Genomic DNA, 18,436 nt, shown 5'->3' on the forward strand with positions numbered 1-18,436 from the left:
GAGGGCGATGTCGCGACAGAAGGGCAGCGGCCACTGCCCGCCCCTCCCGCCCACACCCAAGATGGCGGCCGCGCCTTCTCCGTGTCGTCACTTCCGGTCATCCTACGGATGCGAGGCTTGCGTGTTGACGTCACACGCGTCGTGCGTGCTTGCGTGCGTGCGGCGCCGCGCGCGCGGAGCGGGAGCGGGATAAGATGGCGGCGGGGCCGATTTCAGAGAGGAACCAGGGTGGGAGCGGCGGGGGAATGTCCGGGGGCACCGGGGGCAGCGGGGAACTAAGGGCAGTGTTGTGGGCACTGAGGGGGACACCGCGGGGTTCTGTGGCGACCTTGGGTACACTGGGGGTAGCGGGGGGTGCTGGGGAGGATTCTGGGGGGAATGGGGAGTCCTTGGTGTATCCTGGGGACACGGGAAGGCACTGGAGGGGACTTTGGACTCCCTGGGGACACGGAGGGGAGCGCCGGGGGCGTTCTGGGGCCATGGGGGGCTCTGGTTTCCCGAAGGAAAAAGGAGGGCTGAGGGGCCGCCTCCTGGGTTAAGGACTGACTGGGGGGGCTTCGGGGGGCTTTACTTGAGTGGTGTCAGCCCTGAGCCCCCCGTTATCCCGCGCGCGTCTCGGCTCTGACCTCGATTCCCCGCAGATGCTACGGTGTACGTGGGGGGACTGGACGAGAAGGTCAGCGAGCCCCTGCTCTGGGAGCTCTTCCTGCAGGCCGGGCCCGTGGTCAACACGCACATGCCCAAGGACCGGGTCACGGGCCAGCACCAGGGTGAGGGACCCCCAAATCCCAACGAGGGGCAGAGCTGGGGGTGGGATCGGGGTATGGAAGGGAGGGATCATGCTCCGTCCCTCGGGAGGTGTCGGGGCCCCAGGGTTTAAATTAAGTGGGGATCGAATCAAGTATTAAGTGAGGTTTAAATGAAATCGAGGGGGTTTCAGTCAATAATTAAATGGGGTTTTCAATCAGCTTGGGTTTTAAATCAGGTGAGGTTTAGATCAAGTCAGAGGGTGTGGGGGGTCTCTTTCTGTCCTGAAGTCCTTTTGGGTTCCCCCATGAAGTCCCTTTGAGGTCTCTTGCCTTTCCCCTGAACCCCCCTTGGCGTCCCCCTGAGCCCCTTTGGGGTCCCCCAGGGTACGGCTTCGTGGAGTTCCTGAGCGAGGAGGACGCCGACTACGCCATCAAGATCATGAACATGATCAAGCTCTACGGGAAACCCATCCGGGTGAACAAGGCCTCGGCTCACAACAAGAACCTGGACGTGGGTGCCAACATCTTCATCGGCAACCTGGACCCTGAGATCGACGAGAAGCTGCTCTACGACACCTTCAGCGCCTTTGGGGTCATCCTGCAGACCCCCAAAATCATGCGGGACCCTGACACGGGCAACTCCAAGGGCTACGCCTTCATCAACTTTGCCAGCTTCGATGCGTCGGACGCGGCCATCGAGGCCATGAACGGGCAGTACCTGTGCAACCGCCCCATCACCGTGTCCTACGCCTTCAAGAAGGACTCCAAGGGCGAGCGGCATGGCTCAGCGGCCGAGCGACTGCTGGCAGCTCAGAACCCCCTCTCCCAGGCCGACCGGCCCCACCAGCTCTTTGCAGACGCCCCCCCACCCCCGTCCGTGCCCACACCCGTGGTCACCGCGCTGGGGCCTGGGGTCACCCCCCCAGGTGGGTGACCTGTCTGGGGCGGGGCTGTCCCAGCATCCTGCTGTGATGCCCTGTTTCCACATTGCCCCTCCCAATTCCCACCTCCTTTCCCGTGTTTTTCTGCCGGGCTGTTTTTCCCTCGCCCGCATTCTCGCTGTGTGTTCCAGGCCTGCCTCCCCCTGGCTCCTTCCCGCCGCCGGTGCCGCCGCCCGGAGCTCTGCCCCCCGGGATGCCCCCGGCCATGCCCCCCCCGCCGATGCCACCAGGCGCTGGAGCCCCCGGACCCCCCTCAGGAGCCGCCCCTGCTGGGGGACACCCTCCCCACCCACACCCCTTCCCACCGGGAGGGATGCACCACCCAGGTATGGAGCCGGCCGGGAACGGGGCTGGGAGCGGGGCTTGGCTTCCGCTGCTGGGGGCTGCCTGAGGGGATCCTTCTCCTCTCGCCTTCCCCGGTCGTTGGGGGGGGGGGGGAGATGTGATTGCTGAAGGATTTGGGGAATTCAGGAAGTCCTTGCTGTCTGGGAGGCACCTGAGCAGGGAGAGGTGTTGGTTGCCTTGGGTTGGGAAGGTGCAGGAGGCAGGGAGGCAGGAAGGAAGGAAGGCACGTGCGAAGGCAGTGATACAGAGAAGGAAGGCAGGAGCTAATTTTGGCATTATTAATTCAATGAAACCAGTTTTTTTCCCCTGATTCCCCACATTTTGGCCCTGTGGTCCTGGGAAGGAGCTGTGTTTGCATCTCAGCTCCAGGTTCAAAAGCACAAACTTTGTGAAATGTGCAATTTAATGATTCTCTGGGATTTGTTTGATCCTGTGGCTCCAGAGCCACCCTGATTAGGGAGCTTTGTGTGATCCTACTCTGGCCACGCCAGGAGCAGATGCTGCAGGGCCTGAGCGGAGCCAATTACACCCAGGCAGGGAAAACCAGGCTCAGGAGCTTCCCAGGGGAAGGAAAGAATCATTTGTTTGGGGTGTTTTTTTGGTTTGTTTTTTTTTTTAATGGGACAAAATGGGATAATTGGGAAAAAGGAGGTTTGGGGAGACCCTGGCTGCTCCAATTGGAGCAGGGCAGCTTCCAGCTCTGGATCACTCTGGGAGCTTGTCCAAAATCTCCAGGAATGGGGATTCCTCACTGTCCCCGGGCTGTACACAGTCACTATCCCACCTCTTTTCCCACACACTTGCATCCAAGCCCTTTCCTCTTGCCAAAAAGCTCTGCATTCCCTCCTCTTTAAGCCCCTTTTTGGCAGCAGAAGCCCCTCTGCACCCATGCTTTCCAGATGCAGCTGGAATTCCAGACCCGGCTGGAATTTCAGTCCCTGGGGGTGCCCGGAGCTGTTTCCCTGCTTCCTGGCACCCCTAACTCCATCATCCCCCTAGGAATGCCACCGATGCAGGTGCACCACGGGCCACCTGGGATGGGGCAGCACCACCCAGGACCACCAGGCTCCGGAGGGCAGCCGCCCCCCCGGCCCCCCCCAGGAATGCCCCACCCTGGGCCCCCCCCCATGGGGCTCCCACCCCGGGGGCCACACTTCGGATCTCCAATGGGTGAGTGGGATCAGTTCTGGGGGGGGCTCTGCTCCAGGGGTGGGAGGAGGGGATGTGCAGCTTGGGCATGAGGCAAGACCTGGGGGACCTGGCACCCCCCCATTCTGGGGTCTTGGCGGAGTTTTCTCATTGTGACGGGGACCCTGCAAACTCCCATTAGAATATCCACGGCTTTGGGATTGTTCTGGAGGCCTGCTCTGCCCACAGGGGTCCTGGGAGACATTCCCGTTTCTGGGACCCCCACACAGAGGGAGTTTTGGCCAAGCTGGGGGCACCTGCTGGATGTGGCACCCCTGGGTGGGGGTGTGATGGGCACCTCATGGGATGTTTGGGAGGAGGGTTGGGGCCAGTGGGCCATGCCCCTCCAGGGGGCTTGGGGGGCTCTGTCCTTTCCCCCTGGCACTGACCCCCCTGTCCCCCACAGGTCATCCTGGCCCGCTGCCGCACCATGGGCTGCGTGGGCCCCCCCCGCTGATGCCGCCCCACGGCTACAACGGGCCCCCCCGGCCCCCCCCCTACGGCTACCAGAGGGTCCCACTGCCCCCTCGGCCGGCGCAGAGACCCCCTGGAGTCCCCCCCCGTGGGCCCCTGCGGGGACCCCTGCCCTGAGAGGTGGGGGACACTCTGCTCTCCCTCCTCAGCCTTCCACAGCCCCTCATATCAACATTCCCATTCCTGCAAAGGGCTGGGGGACATCTCCTACTCCTCCCTTCCCTCTCCATTTCTTCCCCCCCTTTCTTTTTATAGTGTTTTTCCTCATTCTCCCTGCCTCCTCCCATTTCTCTTGCCCTGGAAGCTTTTCCAAGCTCCTTTTTGCTGGATTTGTTGGTTTTGTATGGAAAGCAGTGGCCACCCACTTGCAAATAAAGGATTTGGGAACCAAGAGGGTCCCCAGATTGGGGATGAGGCTCTGCCTGTTTGTCACCAGCTGAGATCTCTTCCCGGGTCGTTGGGAAGAACCAGGCTGGAGGGATTTGGGGCCTGAGGAGTGGCAGAGCTGGTCCATGGTCTCATCCCTGCTCCACCTGTAAGCTTGGAAGAGCTGTGTGCTCTCTTCAGCTGCCCCATAGGAACGTCTGGATTCCCGTTCTTGAGCCATCGCTGCCCAAATCCAGGGAGCTGAGGTTTGGCTCTGGAATGTTTTGGTGCCAAGGTTTAACTAAAGTCCAACATTCCCCTGGGGAATCTCCAAGAGGCTTCTCCTGCCCCTGGGCAGTGCGAGAGCCTCCAAGAGCTGGGAGTTTGTGGGGGGACATGGAGGTGGGAATATGCTGCTCCCTTCTACATCCCAGCGTCTTCTGTGCCGAGGCTGCGCTTCACCTTGTCATCCAGGTGGGAATTCCTAGGGTATGGATGGGCTAGGGAGGGAGGGACGAGGTTGGAACCCGCTCCTGATCCTTCATTTCCAGAAATGTGGGGAGAATCCCACGTGGACTGGTAGAGTGGATTTAGGGGGAGAGGGGTGGGATATGTGGTGTGGGAATGGGGGTTCCCTGGGGTGCTGAGAGCCAAGGGGCTTAGGACATCTCTGAAGATGTATCTGAAGAATCTGGTGATTCCCGTCTGGATCCAGGGAGTGCCAGGGTGGCATTTCTCTGCTCCTCACTCATGGAAGCCACCAGGATCCACCTGGGGCAGCCAATCTCCCTGCATGGACAGTCATCATCCCTTTCTCCCTGGAGTTATCCGCTGTCACCCCCAGTTTTATCCCATCATCCCTGGTGTTAATCCTGTCATTCCCAGTTACATCCTATCTTCCCCGATTGTATTCTATTGTCAGCCCTGATTTTCTCCCTTTTCCTTCCATTTTATCCCACTCCCCTCCCTCCTTTATCTCATCATCCCCCTGTTTTTATCCCATTCCCCTCAGCTCTATCCCACCCCCCACCCCACCCCGGGTTTTAGGCCCTGGCAGATACAAATGGGGCCCTCGGGACAGGAGGAGCCATTCTCTGTCCTGCTGCCAAGCCTGTTCCCTCTGATGATCCACAAAAGAACCCCGGGGCCAAGCAGACCGAAGCAGGGGATAGGAGCTCTGCGGTGACAGTGGCACATGAGTCACCGGGTGCCTGAGGATGTGGCACTCACTCCCCCCCAGGGCTGGGGCTCACCGAGCACGTCATCTCCGGAGGGCACAGCCTGGATCCCGGTGCTGCCCAGTTCTCGGGGATGCTCCTCGACTGCCAGCCTTGTCCTGCAGTTCCATCCCCTTTTTGGTTTTTTTTTTCCAACAATGAATGTCACAATTTCTTCTCAACTCCCGGGTTTCTGAATCCTTCCCTGCGCTGGCACCACCCATGCAGACTGGTCCCCCATCCCTGTTTTCTAGTCTGAGGGGTGAAGTGCTAATCTTGATGAATCCTGACCGATTGTGGGGCTCTGGGGTTGACACCCTGGAAGCTGAGACTGGGTCAACTCATTGCAGGGGATGCAGGAGGAGGGGGGTTCAGGGAAGGTTGGGGCTCTGGGAATGTTGGGATGCAGGATGAAGGGGCTCTGGGAACATTGGAATGTCAGTGAAGAGGACTCAGGGAAGACCTTGCTTCTGCGAGCACCCCCAGCCCTGCTCACAGTGGGGACCCCCCACTCCGAACTCAGCCATAGCCCTGGGGCTGGAGAACTGCGGCTCCCGGTTTCCCACCCTCGGGAAGCGATCCATGGGAAATGGGGCTTGGTTTGGACACCCCATTTTGCGATGTGCCTCCCCAGCCGTAACCCCCCTAAAAAATTCATCGGGGGCTTTTGTGTCGTGTTGCAGCCTAGGGGCCGGGTCTGGCCAGCCCAGGCAGGGACGATTTGATCCCAAAAAATCCCAGTCCAGCCCCGCGGAGCCCGTGACTCAGCCGTGCTGGGGGGGGGGAGGGCTGAGCTTCGCCGAGGGATCCGGGGGGGCCGCCGGCTCATGCCCCCCATCCCACCGGCCGCTCCCCGCCATCCGCAGCCTCCGGAGCGGGTCCATCCCAGCAGCTCCATCACGGGAACCCCGATCCCGCGGGAGCTCCCCTTGCGCATCCCGGGGGATCCATCGCCCCCTCCTCGGTGGGGCGAGCCCCCCGCCCCCGCCGAGCCCCCCCGGTTCGCCGCGTGCCGTGGTTGATCCCTCCCTTCCCGGGGCTGCGCCGATGGACTCTCCCAGCGCTCCGTGTGTGCGGCGGAGGCTGCGGTGGTAGCGCTGGTCCTCGGGAGCTGCTGTCGCGCCGTGTCGCTGCCGGAGCATCCTCTTTCCTCGCCGTATCCCTTCCCGAGCATCCTTCCTTGCCGGAGCATCCCCCTCGCCGGCGCCGGGAAGGAGCTGGAGCTGGAGCGAGGCGACGGCTGAGCCAGGTAAGGGGGAACAAAACGTGTTTATACCCCGCATCTCTCCTCCCCGCGGCGTTAATCGGCATCCTCGGAGCCGCTGATGGATTCGGGGTTCGGCTTCCCCTTCCCACTTGCTGTGGCCATTTTGTCCTGGAAAACCTTCTCTGGAGCCAAAGGCTCTGCCTTTGGATGTGCGTTTTTGGGGGCTCCTGTCATCCCCCCGCGCCGTCCTGTGGCCGCAGAGCAGCCGGAGGGGATCGGGAATTCGCCACAGGGATGGGAGGGGGGAACCGGGGGCTTTTGGGGAAGAGGTAGCAGAGGGGTGTTGGGGGGTGACCTTGGGTACGAGCGATTTCCCACTCTCCCCCTTGTCGCCATGTTCCTGGCATTCCGCAGGGAGGCTGGGGGCTGCGGGGGGGGGAGCAGGCAGACCCCCAGCGTGGGACCCCCGGGGGTTTTGAGGTGCGTGGTTGCATAGATCCCTGGCTCTGCTTGGATGCGTGGCAGGAGGAGACGGATCCATACCCGATAACCTTGTCCAGGGCTGTCCAGCGCCACGACGGGGCTGCAGGGCCAGCAGCATGTTCAGTCCCCCGACGGGCATTTTTGGGGACCCCCCTGGCTCCCGCATTTCAGGGACTGTGGTCTGTGGGATTTCTGGATTTCTTGTGGGATCAAACCCCTGATCTCATCCAGTGCTGGCTCCTGGCATCAGCTTGGCCGCTCAAGGCTCCCTGGTTTGTACGGCTGCTCTCTGTCATGGAGCCAGCAGTGACCTTGCTCCCCAGCCCATCCTCTTCCTCACCGTGCACCTAGCCTCTCCCTGCTCCCCCATTCCTTCTCCTCGCCCCAAATACCTCCTGGTCTGCGGCATGCCGGCCCCACATTGGGAGGTTCTGAAGGGAGCTGCAAGCCTGGCTGGAGCAAAATGACCTTGGTCATGGATCAGCCCCTTCCAGGGGCCTCACAGGCCCATGGGACCCCCAGGGAGGGAACTGGGGTCTGCCCCCAGCCGGAGGGGAGGGTATGGGGGGAATTTGCCATTTTATCCTGTGAAATCACCTGCCTGGCTCCACTCAGGAATGGGGGCCCATGCCGTGCCGCAGCCGCCCTCCTTCCAGGGTTTCCAAAGGGCTAAATTTAGCCTCCCCGCGTGCCCTGTCCCCTTGCTTGGGCAGGGGGGGATACATCACCGGCTGTGTCCCTCTGCCCGCAGCTCCTTCCCGCCTCGCCGGTGATAAAAATAGCGCTGGGGGGGTCACGATGGCCCCTGCGGGTGGAGCAGCAGCATCGGGCTGGGGGCTGCGGGTCCATCCCTGTCACGAGCTGAGCTGGGCTCTGTGCAGTGGGTGCAGGGATGCTGGGCTGGGGAAGAGGGAGCGGGATGCTTTGATGTGAGGGGACAAGGAGATGCCACCCCCAGGTATCTGGATGTCCCTTTCCTTGCCCAGGGCTGAACCCCAGGGCAGTTGTGGCATCCTCAGCCCCCGTCGGCCAGGTCAGCATCTGCTGGCGCTGGCATCTCCCACAGTAAATCCTGCCTGGGAGCTTCCGCAGTGAGCGTGGCCTGGCACACATGGGTCACTGTCACTCAAGGGACCACCCCGAGGGATCCCCCTGAGGGACCAAAGCTTGAGTCACCCACCCGGGGCACTGGCAGTGCTGGGAGGGTTTGGGGACCTCCATGCCCTTGGGCGCTGATCCCCTCATCGTCCCTGTGGTGCCCGAGGAAATGGGGGGCTTCAGTCCAGACCTGCTGATGGCCTTGTTTTTTGGGGTGACTAGCAGTCCTGGCGGGATGGACTGGGGACACTCGGGGGCAGCCATGCCCCTGATGTGCCCCCAGCTCCCTCTGTCCTTTGGGATGAATGCAGAAGGGATGGATCCAGGGGGGCTGGGGGGGTCCCAGTGAACTGTGGGAAGCTGCGGTCCTCCAAGTGAGGGGAAGGAGCCTGGCATGGAGCCAGTGTCCCTCAGCCTGTCCCCAGCCCGCACTGTGCCCCGTGGTGACCCGCTTGCCACTTCACCGGGGGGTCTCCAAATCCTCCTGTTTCCATCTGAGACAAAGTGCAAGGTGGGATGCAGGGCCACTCCCATCGAAACTCAGCCCTGGTTGTCTCTGGGCTTCCCAGGTCCAGGCCGGCATCCAGGGTCCTCCTACACCCCCTCCCACGGATGGGTAGCGCCGTCACCCCTCTCCCCGCACCCCGGGCCTGAGGGCGCAGCCTCCGACGCAGAGACCTCCCCCCCCTCAGCCCCGGAGCCCCGTCCCATCCCGCCGGCACCATGGACGAGTCGTTCCGGGACCGGACCGCGTTCATCCGCGGCGCCAAGGACATTGCCAAGGAGGTGAAGAAGCACGCGGCCAAGAAGGTGAGCCGGGGCATGGACCGAGTGCAGGACGAGTACACCCGGCGCTCCTACTCCCGCTTCGAGGAGGAGGAGGACGACGAAGACTACGCGCCCCAGGATGGCTACTACCGGGGGGGCGAGGGGGCCAACGAGGAGGAGGGGGTGTCCAGCGACGCCACTGAGGGCCACGACGAGGAGGATGAGATCTACGAGGGCGAGTACCAAGGGATCCCCCGGCAGGAGTCGCTGAAGGGGGGGGAGCGCCTGGGGGCCGCGGCGGCCGCCGGCGCCTTTGACGACAGCGAGGGGCAGCGGAGGAAGGACAGGGAGGAGCTGGCGCAGCAGTACGAGCTCATCCTGCAGGAATGTGGCCACGGCCGCTTCCAGTGGACCCTCTACTTTGTCCTGGGCCTGGCCCTCATGGCTGACGGCGTCGAGGTCTTTGTGGTGGGCTTTGTCCTGCCCAGCGCCGAGAAGGACATGTGCCTCTCCGACTCCAACAAGGGCATGCTGGGTGAGGAGAGGGGCAGGGGGTGCAGGTAGGGGGATATGGGAGTCATAGACAGGGGAGAGTCACGGGATAGGGGACAGTCATGGGGACAGGAGGATCAGGGCGACACGGAGGGGGCACTGGGAGATGTGGAGAGATGTGGGGGGTGTCCCATGAGGGATATGGGGATACAGAGAGACATGTGGGATGTAGGGAGGCACAGGGACATGTCGAGGGGCCAGAGAAGCACAGGAGGGTGGGGGCACAGGGAGTTGGGGATGGAGAAGGACGTGGGGGCTCAGGGAGATGTGGGGGGTTACAGGGTCTATGGAAGAACACAGGAAGAATTGGGGGGCGATGAGGCCATGAGGTATGGGGTCCAGGAAGGGATGTGGGGACAAGGAGGGATGCAGGACCCCCTGGGCACAGGGCTCCCACCATCCTCCTCCCAGTCTCACACTGCTTCCCAAGTGAGCAATGGCGAGGGGCAGCTGCAGGGAGCAAGCTCAGAAACTTGGGCTGATTAGTGGACGCTGAGACTGGGTTTGGGGGGCTGTGGGTGGCTTTGTTTGATGGCTTTCCCCCCCTTCTCTGTGATGCCCACTGGAGCTTGACACCCCCCCAAATCCCAGGGGGTACCAGTGCCCCCCATCCTTGAGATCTGGCAAACTTGGGACAGGGGGAAGGGCTGGGTGTGGGGGTCCTGGGGGCCCCCCATGTCCCACAGTCCCTGAGCAGAGCAGGGGGACAACCCCCACCACCCATTCACATGGGATTCTGTCCCCTCCCTTCAAGGGGACCCAGCGTCTTGAGGAGAGGGTCCCTGCCTACACCCCACCCCCAGTGCCGAGGATGCCCTCCCTCCGCCAGGTGACTCGGGGTGCAGGTCCTTGGGTCCCCCGGGACTGACCTCGCTGTGTGTCCCCCTCCCCAGGACTCATCGTGTACCTGGGCATGATGGTGGGCGCGTTCGTGTGGGGCGGGCTGGCCGACCGGCTGGGCCGAAGGCAGTGCCTCCTCATCTCCCTCTCCGTCAACAGCGTCTTCGCCTTCTTCTCCTCCTTCGTCCAGGGCTACGGCACCTTCCTCTTCTGCCGCCTGCTCTCGGGCGTGGGGTAAGGGGGGCCCAGCCATGGAGGGACCCCCAGAGCAGGGGCTGATCTCCCCCTGTGTGTGGTGGGGTGTGGGGCGGGGGGTGATGCCGCTCCCTCCCCTCCATCCCCAGCATCGGCGGCTCCATCCCCATCGTCTTCTCCTACTTCTCGGAGTTCCTGGCACAGGAGAAGCGCGGGGAGCACCTGAGCTGGCTCTGCATGTTCTGGATGATCGGGGGCATCTACGCTTCCGCTATGGCCTGGGCCATCATCCCCCACTACGGTAGGAGCCCTGGGCCAGCGGCGCACAGGGGGTGTGCCGGGGCTCGGCCCCACCACCATGTCCTGTCCCTGTCCAGGCTGGAGCTTCCAGATGGGCTCCGCATACCAATTCCACAGCTGGAGGGTCTTTGTCCTCGTCTGCGCCTTTCCCTCGGTCTTTGCCATTGGGGCGCTCACCACAATGCCCGAGAGCCCACGCTTCTACCTTGAGGTGGGGGTCTGGGAGGGCATGGCTGTGTCCTGAGGGGAATCTGGAGTGCATCAGGGACCTGGAGTGGAGGGTGGTGTGACCCAGGAAGGGACACCCAGGTGGGGGACGGAGATGGGGCAACCCAGACAGGGATCCCCAGGGGGGGTGGTGGGGCCTGGACAGGAAGCCCCAGATGGTGTTGGAGAGGGTGGAACTGGGCAGGAACCCCCAGGTGGGTGATGGGACCCATCCAGGGACCCCAGAGGGAGGAGGGACCCTGAGGAGGTGATGAAGATTGTGGAGGGATCCCCAGGTGGGTGGCAGGACCCAGGTGGGGGGTGGAACCCAGGCAGGGACCGCTGATGGGGTGGTCGGGGTCCAGGTCCGGGGTGTCCCAGGGTGACCTGTCCCTGCCCTTAACAGAATGGGAAGCACGACGAGGCCTGGATGGTGCTGAAGCAGGTCCATGACACCAACATGAGGGCCAAGGGCCACCCCGAGAGGGTCTTCTCGGTAAGGATCCCCCAGGGCTGAGCCCTGGGGTCCCCAGCAACCCGAGGGAGGGTGGGGTGGCCTCCAGGAGCAGGGGTGCACTTCCCACCTCCAGGAAAAGCACCACCCGAGGGATGCAGTGCTGTTGTAACAGGTGGGAAAACGGAGGCACAAGGTGGGGCCCTGGTGCTTCCTGGTGTCCCCAAACTGTTCCCCCCACAGGTCACCCACATCAAGACCATCAAGCGGGAGGACGAGCTCATTGAGATCCAGTCAGACACCGGGACATGGTACCGGCGCTGGCTGGTCCGATGCCTCAACCTGTCCCAACAGGTGTGGCCAGAGCTGCCCAGGGGTCCCTGTGCCCCATGTGCCCCCTGTCACCTCCCATGTCCCTGTCATGTCCCTTGTCCCTCCGCAGGTCTGGAGCAACTTCCAGCAGTGCTTCGTGCCTGAGTACCGGCGGGTGACGCTAATGATGATGGCGGTGTGGTTCACCATGTCTTTCAGGTGCTGCGGGGTGGGACCGGGATGGAACTGGCAGCACTGGGCTGGGACTGGGATGGACGGCACTGGATGGGATGGGATGGGACCAGGTTAGGAAGGGATGGAGCTAGGCGGCACTGGGCGGGGACTGGGAGCACTGGGACAGGACGGAGATGGACCCTGGCAGCAGTGGGTGGGATGAAATGGAACAAGTATCAGTGGGATAGCACAGGCTGGCCCTAGGAGTTCAGGGCTGGCTCTGGGAGCCCTGGGCTGGCACTGGGAACCCCACGTGTGTGGTGTCCGCTCACCCCTGTCTCCGCAGCTACTACGGGCTCACCGTGTGGTTCCCGGACATGATCAAGCACCTGCAGAGCATTGAGTATGCATCGCGCACAAAGCTCTTCACGCGCGAGAAGGTTCGGCACTTCACCTTCAACTTCACCCTGGAGAACCAGGTGCACCGTGGCGGGGAGTATTTCAATGACAAGTGAGTGAGGGGGGGGCTGTGCCTGGGGGTGCTGAGCCTGGGGCTGCTCAGCACAGGGGTAGGGGGCAGCCAGGGCCTCCCTCCTGTCTACAGGTTCATCGGGCTGAAGATGAAGTCAGTGACATTTGAGGACTCGCTCTTTGAGGAGTGCTATTTTGAGGACATCACCTCCAGCAACACATTCTTCAAGAACTGCACCTTCATCTCCACCGTCTTCTACAACACAGGTGGGGGCACGGGATCCCGGGTGGATGGAGGGAGTGACCCACCAGGGTGGCCCCCAGGGTATTGATGGAGATGGGGGTGAGACACCAGGTTGGAGGAGGCTCAGGAAAGTCCCCAGTGGGATGATGGAGTTGGGGTGGTAGAGGTAATGTGACCCACCAGGGTGGTCCCCAAGGGGGTGGTGGAGGGCCAGGCAGGTCGCCAAGGAGACGGGGTGACCCCATGGCCCCCTCTCCTCCCAGATCTCTTCGAGTACAAGTTCATCAACAGCCGGGTGGTGAACAGCACGTTCCTGCACAACAAGGAGGGCTGCCAGCTGGACTTCAGTGATGACAACAATGCCTACATGATCTACTTCGTCAGCTTCCTGGGCACTCTGGCTGTGCTCCCTGGGAACATCGTCTCGGCCCTGCTCATGGACAAGATCGGCCGCCTGCGCATGCTGGGTGGGCAGCGGGACGGGCTCGGGGCGGCCTGGTCTGCCTTTGGCAGGGGGGTGGGCAGGGGGGGTCCTGGAGGTGCCTTCCAGTCCAAACCAGGCTCTCGATCTTCTTGACCCACCTCCCACCTGCTGGGTCACTCCATCACCATCACCTTTAGGGGACTACCCTGCTAGGTGACCCCACCTCCATCACCCCTTCGGGGACCTTCCTGATCCTCCTCCCACCTGCTGGGTCACCTCCATCTCTGTTGATCTCTTGGGGACTTCTCTGTCCCTCCCAGTGGGTCACCCCCATCTCCTTCCCCCTTTGGGGACTGCCAGCCCCCCCAGTCCCACCTCCTGTCTCAGTTTCCCTGTGCTCTGACGTGTGCACGTGTCCCCCAGCCGGCTCCAGTGTCATGTCCTGCGTCAGCTGCTTCTTCCTGTCCTTTGGGAACAGCGAGTCTGCCATGATTGCGCTACTCTGCCTCTTTGGGGGGGTCAGCATTGCCTCCTGGAACGCGCTCGACGTGCTCACCGTGGAGCTGTACCCCTCTGACAAGAGGTGGGGGCCTGGAATGGAGGTTTTGGGTGCAAGGAGTGAGGTTTTGGGTGCAAAACCAAAACTGGTTTTGGGTGGGAAGTTTCGATTGCCAGGTGGGAGGTTCTGGGTGCAGGGTGGGAGCATTTAGGTGTGGAGGTTTTTGGGTGCCAAGTGGGAGGTTTTGGGTGCTGGGGGCAATGTTTTGGGGGCCAGGTGAGAGGTTTTGGGTGCCAGGTGGGAGAGTTTGGGTTCTGGGTGACACGGGGAGTCCTCCTCAGGAAGTTTTGGAGGTACCAGCTGCTGGGTACAGGTTTTGGGGTGCTGGGTGCCAGGTGTGGGTTACCAGCTGCTCGGTACCTGTTTCTGGGTGCTGCCTGCCAGCCCCAGGCTGCCAGGTACTCATTTTGGGGTGCTGGATGCACATTTCAGGGTTTTGAGTTGCCATTTTGGAGTGCCGGGTGCCTGTTTCAGGCCTCCAGGTGCCCATTTCAGGCTTCCAGTTGCCTGTTTTGGGGTGCCACCTGCCCTCTGCAGGTGCCCCCCGAGGCTGGGTACCCTCCCCTACCCCCGGGGGTGCCCCCACCAACCCCAGCCCTCCCTGTCCTCCCCAGGACGACGGCGTTTGGGTTCCTGAATGCGCTGTGCAAGCTGGCGGCCGTGCTGGGCATCAGCATCTTCACGTCCTTTGTGGGCATCACCAAGGCCGTGCCCATCCTGTTGGCCTCAGCCGCGCTGGCCCTCGGCAGCTCCCTGGCCCTCAAACTGCCCGAGACACGGGGGCAGGTCCTGCAGTGATGGGGGGCTGGGGGAGAGGGACCCCCCTCCCCGGGGCACCCCCCAAACCCAGCGTTTCCCCCCCTCATGCCCCTGGGATTAGTCGCGTTAGACACTGTGAAACGTCTTCTTGGAGCATTTGGGATCTTTTTCATTTGCACTTGGACCCCCCCCTCCCCCAGATCCCCCTGTACCCCCAAAACCTCCCCAACACCTCAAACTCCCCCCAACCCCCCAAATGCCCCCCCTGACTCCCCAACCTCCCTCAACCTCCAATACCCCTTCAGCCCCCCCAATTTCTTTTCTTGGTGTCACCCCCTATGTGAGTTGCTGCTCGTTCCTGGGGGGCTGTGGAGCAGGATTTAGGGGGGCCCTGGCATCGAGGGGAGAATGACACAGGCCCTCTGCACCCCCGTATCTCTGTGCATCCCCCAAATCCCTGCGGAGCCGAGAAGGAGGAGGATGAAATCTCTGGGTGTGGGGAGACCCCTGTGCCTCATTTTCCCCATCCCTATGGAGGGCACCCAGCAGGGTCCCCAAAACATCCACAGATTTGGGGGGGCACTTGGGGGTGGCCTATTGGGGAGCAAGAGCCCTTGGAGTGCCTCAGCAATGCCTCGGGGGGCACAGGATATTGGGGTGCAGGTCCCTTTGGGGGGTGCAGTTGGGGGTGCAGAATCCCCTCGGGGGCTGCCTGACAATTTTAGGGTGCCCCCCCTTAAAGCACATGTCCCCCTTCCCCCAGGATGCCCCCACTTTTGGGTGCCCAACTTTCAGGGTGTAAAGCACAGCCCCCCCAGCCACAGCCCCAGCCCTTGGTCTCATTTGGGGTGCAGCAGCAGGGGACCCCCAAAACTGCCAGTTAGTGATTTTTAACTAATTTTTAAAGGATTTTCCCTATGAGAGGGAGGCTGGTGTGGGTGAGGGGGGGGGCGTGGGCGGCTCCTTGCACCCTCTTTTCCTCCTCCCAACCCCTTTCCCTCCCTGCATCCCCATGTCCACCCCCCCTCCCCTTTTGACGCCTCCACCACAATATTCCCCTGCACCCCGTTTTACCTCCCCCCAGCCCAAAACCACCAGCGGTTTGCAAAGCACAAACAGCCCCTACCCCCCAAAAATTCGGGGTACAAGGGGTCCCCAGTGCTGTGCCCTCCTCAAAAGAAATCGGGGTTCAGGGGGGTCCCAGTGCTGTGCTCCCTCAAAACCTGGAGTTTGTGGGGGTCCCCCATGCTCTGTCCCCCCCCACCCAATCAGCCCCTCAGGGCTGGGCAGGATTGGTCAGAGCCACCCAGGAGCCCCCCCTGTCCCCCAGGCAGCCCCCTCCCATTCCAAGCAGCCCCTGTGTGCTTTGTCCCCCTCCTCGGTGTAGCTCCTCGGTCTTTGGGGCCCCCCGGCCCCCCCGTAGCTCTGTCGTGCTGTGCTGTAGTTTCAGGTGTTTGTAAATTAATTAAAATGGAAAAAACATCCCAAAAAAGCACAAAATTACCCAAATCTTCCCTCCCCGCCTCCCCCCCACTCCGGGTTCTCCAGACTCAGCTGCCCCCAGAACATGTTTAATTGAATTTATTCGGACATTAAATGGGGGGGACACCCCAAAAATCCCCCCCAGGGTGAGAACACGGGGGTGGTTGGGTGGGTCCAGGTGCGGGGGCTGAGCATGATGGGGGGGGGGGGGCGGTGTTTCACCCCCATTACTTCTTTCCCTCCCCAACTCCAGGCTCCGTCCGCTGCGCTGACACCAGGGTGGGGGTCCTGGGAGTCCCATGCTGTTCCCGGGGGGCTTCCCGGGCCGTCACTGCTGCGCCGGCGCCTCCTCCTGCTCCTCCCTGTCCCCTCGGCGTCGCTCCCGCTTGGAGCCCCCCAGGCAAGGGGGCGCGGGGGGGGCGCGGGGGTCACTCTGCCACTGCTGGGGGGTGCGGGCGATGACCTGCAGGGCGTGCAGGGGCCCGGCCAGCTCGGCCCGCAGTGCCTCATGCACCAGGCGGTGCCGCTGGAGCAGGGGGAGCCCCGCGAAGCGCCCGCTCACCACCAGCACTCCGAAATGCGTCTCGGCGCCGGGGGGGCCTCCGTGGCGGGGGGAGTCGTCCCGCACCTCCAGGTGCGTGGGCTGCAGGGCCGCCGTCAGCTTGGCACGAATGGTGCGGGCCAGGGGACCCCCCGCGCCCCCCATGGCTCCCCCAGCCGCCGCCAGAAGGGGACCCCGCATCGGAGAAGGGCTGCAAGAGAGGGGGAGATCTGGGGAGCTGCAGGGAGAGAGACACCCCCGGTCCCCGGCACTGGAGGAATCTGAGGCGGATTTTTAGGGGGGGGGGCCGAAAGGGAGAAGAGGCTCGAGGAGGTGGCAGTGGGGGGGACCGGGATTGAATGTGAGGGTCTCCGGAGGATCCCACCTCGAAAATGGCGATGGCAGGAGGGGGGGGACGTGGAGCAGCACGCAGGGATGACGGGGGGGGGGGGACGGGCTCTGCCGGGTCAGCCCCCGTTACTGGGGACGGTGGAAGGAAGAACAAGGGGGTGCCGGGGGCGGCGAGTCTGAGGGAGCCCTGCGGGACCAGCTCCTGCCCCGGGACTGGCGGAGGGAGGCGCGGGGGGGGTGTCCCGGGGAGATGAGGAGAGAAGGGCCCGACGCCCCTCAGCCCCCCCGCCAAGCCGGGGGCGCACCCAAAGCCCCCCTACACCGTGGAACCCACGCCGGGTACCCCCCGATCCTCCCTCCCACAGGACATCCCCCGGGACCACCACATCCTCCCGTACTCCCCCGATTTCCCTCCCCGGTTCTCACCGCCCACTCCGGTCACGGCGCCCGGGGGGGGGTGGGGTGGGGGGGCGGGCTCCCCGCCGCCATCACGTGACACCCGCGGAGCTGCGTCACATGACCCCCCCCCGCCCAATCCCCGCCGCGACACCCGCGGCCGGATAGGCCCCGCCCTTACGCACCAAGCCACGCCCCCCACATAAAACCACGCCCTCTTTATCCTTATATGGCAGAGTCAGAGCCCGCGGGGGCGGAGCCACGCATGCGCAGGGAGACAAGCGGGGACAATGGCGGGACACGGGAGGACATGGAGGGGGAGTTGGGAGCGCGGTGGCGAGCGGGACCCACGGACAGGCGGGTGCAACACCCACTCCCACTCGCGGACAGAGAGTTCACGTGCCGGGGGAGTCGCGACTGCCCCGCGGCGCTGCCCCACCGCACCCGCTGCCATCACTGCCGGCTCCGCGAGTGCCTCCGCGTGGGAATGCGCCTTGACGCCTTGGATTTCAATCCAGTTGGAATCATGCCATCTATTTAAAATCCCAAGTTAACCTTCAGCAAAAGGCAGAGAGGCAGATTACAGGAAATCCATGAAATTTCTATACAGTAAGGGCAGGAAGACGTCTCTCTTCGGGGACTGGAGGGATGCAATTGCCAAAGAGGAACTGGAGGCCGGGGTTCTCACCAGATAGTGCCCCAGTTTTTCCAGGTTCATCATGACTTTCCTAGTTTTATCCTGATTTTTCCATATTCGCCCTAATTCTTCCATATTCACCCTTATTTTTCCATATTCGCCCAGATTTTTCCAGCATCGCCCTCATATTTTCCAGACTCACTCTCATTTTACATGTTCCTCCTGATTTTTTCCAGGTCCGCCCTTACTCTTTTCCTAGTTTCAACCTGATTTTTCCCAGATCATCCTTATTTTTCCAGGTTCACCCTTATTAGTTTTCCTAAAAACTAAAAGAAGGTTTGGTTTAGAATTTTTCTGTCTTTTTTTCTTTTTTTTTTTTTTTTCTGTACACGGGAAGCGGGGGACAGGCAGGAATGGGGGAGGTCCAGGCAGGGGAGTCCTGCCAGCCTCGCCTCAGCCCTGTTGCCACTCCTGACGTGCCGTTGCCACCTCGTGGTGTTGCGTCCCCGCTGTCCCCGTTAACCCAAAGAGGCGGGGGAGGGGGCTGCTGGTGGCCCGAGTATCCCGTGGGATCCACCACCCAGCATGGCACCATTGGAGACCTCTCGGGGTCTCCCCACAGAGCTCAGGAGTGTCCGTCTCCACCTGCTCCCGGATTTTTTTAGCCCCCAGCTGCCTGGTCCCGGAGCAGGTGTTTGGGGA

The 18,436-nt window shown here is 62.6% G+C and overlaps 3 protein-coding genes across 3 annotated transcripts; 2 read left to right on the forward strand and 1 right to left on the reverse strand.

Annotated features, from left to right (window-relative positions):
* The first annotated feature begins 108 nt into the window (after positions 1–108).
* On the forward strand, positions 109–4,076 carry SF3B4 (splicing factor 3b subunit 4). Its single transcript, XM_082298524.1, has 6 exons — positions 109–228; positions 642–770; positions 1,133–1,675; positions 1,822–2,016; positions 3,035–3,205; positions 3,630–4,076. The coding sequence occupies exons 1-6, from the start codon at positions 195–197 to the stop codon at positions 3,812–3,814; spliced, it is 1,257 nt and encodes a 418-aa protein (XP_082154650.1). The 5' UTR covers positions 109–194; the 3' UTR covers positions 3,815–4,076.
* A 4,715-nt stretch (positions 4,077–8,791) lies between these two features.
* Positions 8,792–14,366, forward strand: SV2A (synaptic vesicle glycoprotein 2A; the record flags this gene model as incomplete). The annotated part of the gene is made up of 12 exons (XM_082298909.1): positions 8,792–9,371; positions 10,282–10,462; positions 10,573–10,724; positions 10,801–10,934; positions 11,337–11,426; positions 11,628–11,738; positions 11,827–11,915; positions 12,217–12,381; positions 12,475–12,608; positions 12,849–13,052; positions 13,433–13,592; positions 14,183–14,366. The coding sequence occupies 12 exons, from the start codon at positions 8,792–8,794 to the stop codon at positions 14,364–14,366; spliced, it is 2,184 nt and encodes a 727-aa protein (XP_082155035.1).
* Positions 14,367–15,893: 1,527 nt separating this feature from the next.
* Positions 15,894–17,217, reverse strand: BOLA1 (bolA family member 1). Its single transcript, XM_082298816.1, has 2 exons — positions 17,128–17,217; positions 15,894–16,561 (listed from the first exon to the last, which is right to left on the reverse strand). The coding sequence occupies exon 2, from the start codon at positions 16,549–16,551 to the stop codon at positions 16,138–16,140; it is 414 nt and encodes a 137-aa protein (XP_082154942.1). The 5' UTR covers positions 16,552–16,561; positions 17,128–17,217; the 3' UTR covers positions 15,894–16,137.
* Between the last annotated feature and the right edge of the window lie 1,219 nt (positions 17,218–18,436).

This window comes from Coloeus monedula (genome assembly GCF_965178545.1).
Source record: "Coloeus monedula genome assembly, chromosome: 29".
In the NCBI taxonomy this organism is placed as follows: domain Eukaryota; kingdom Metazoa; phylum Chordata; class Aves; order Passeriformes; family Corvidae; genus Coloeus; species Coloeus monedula.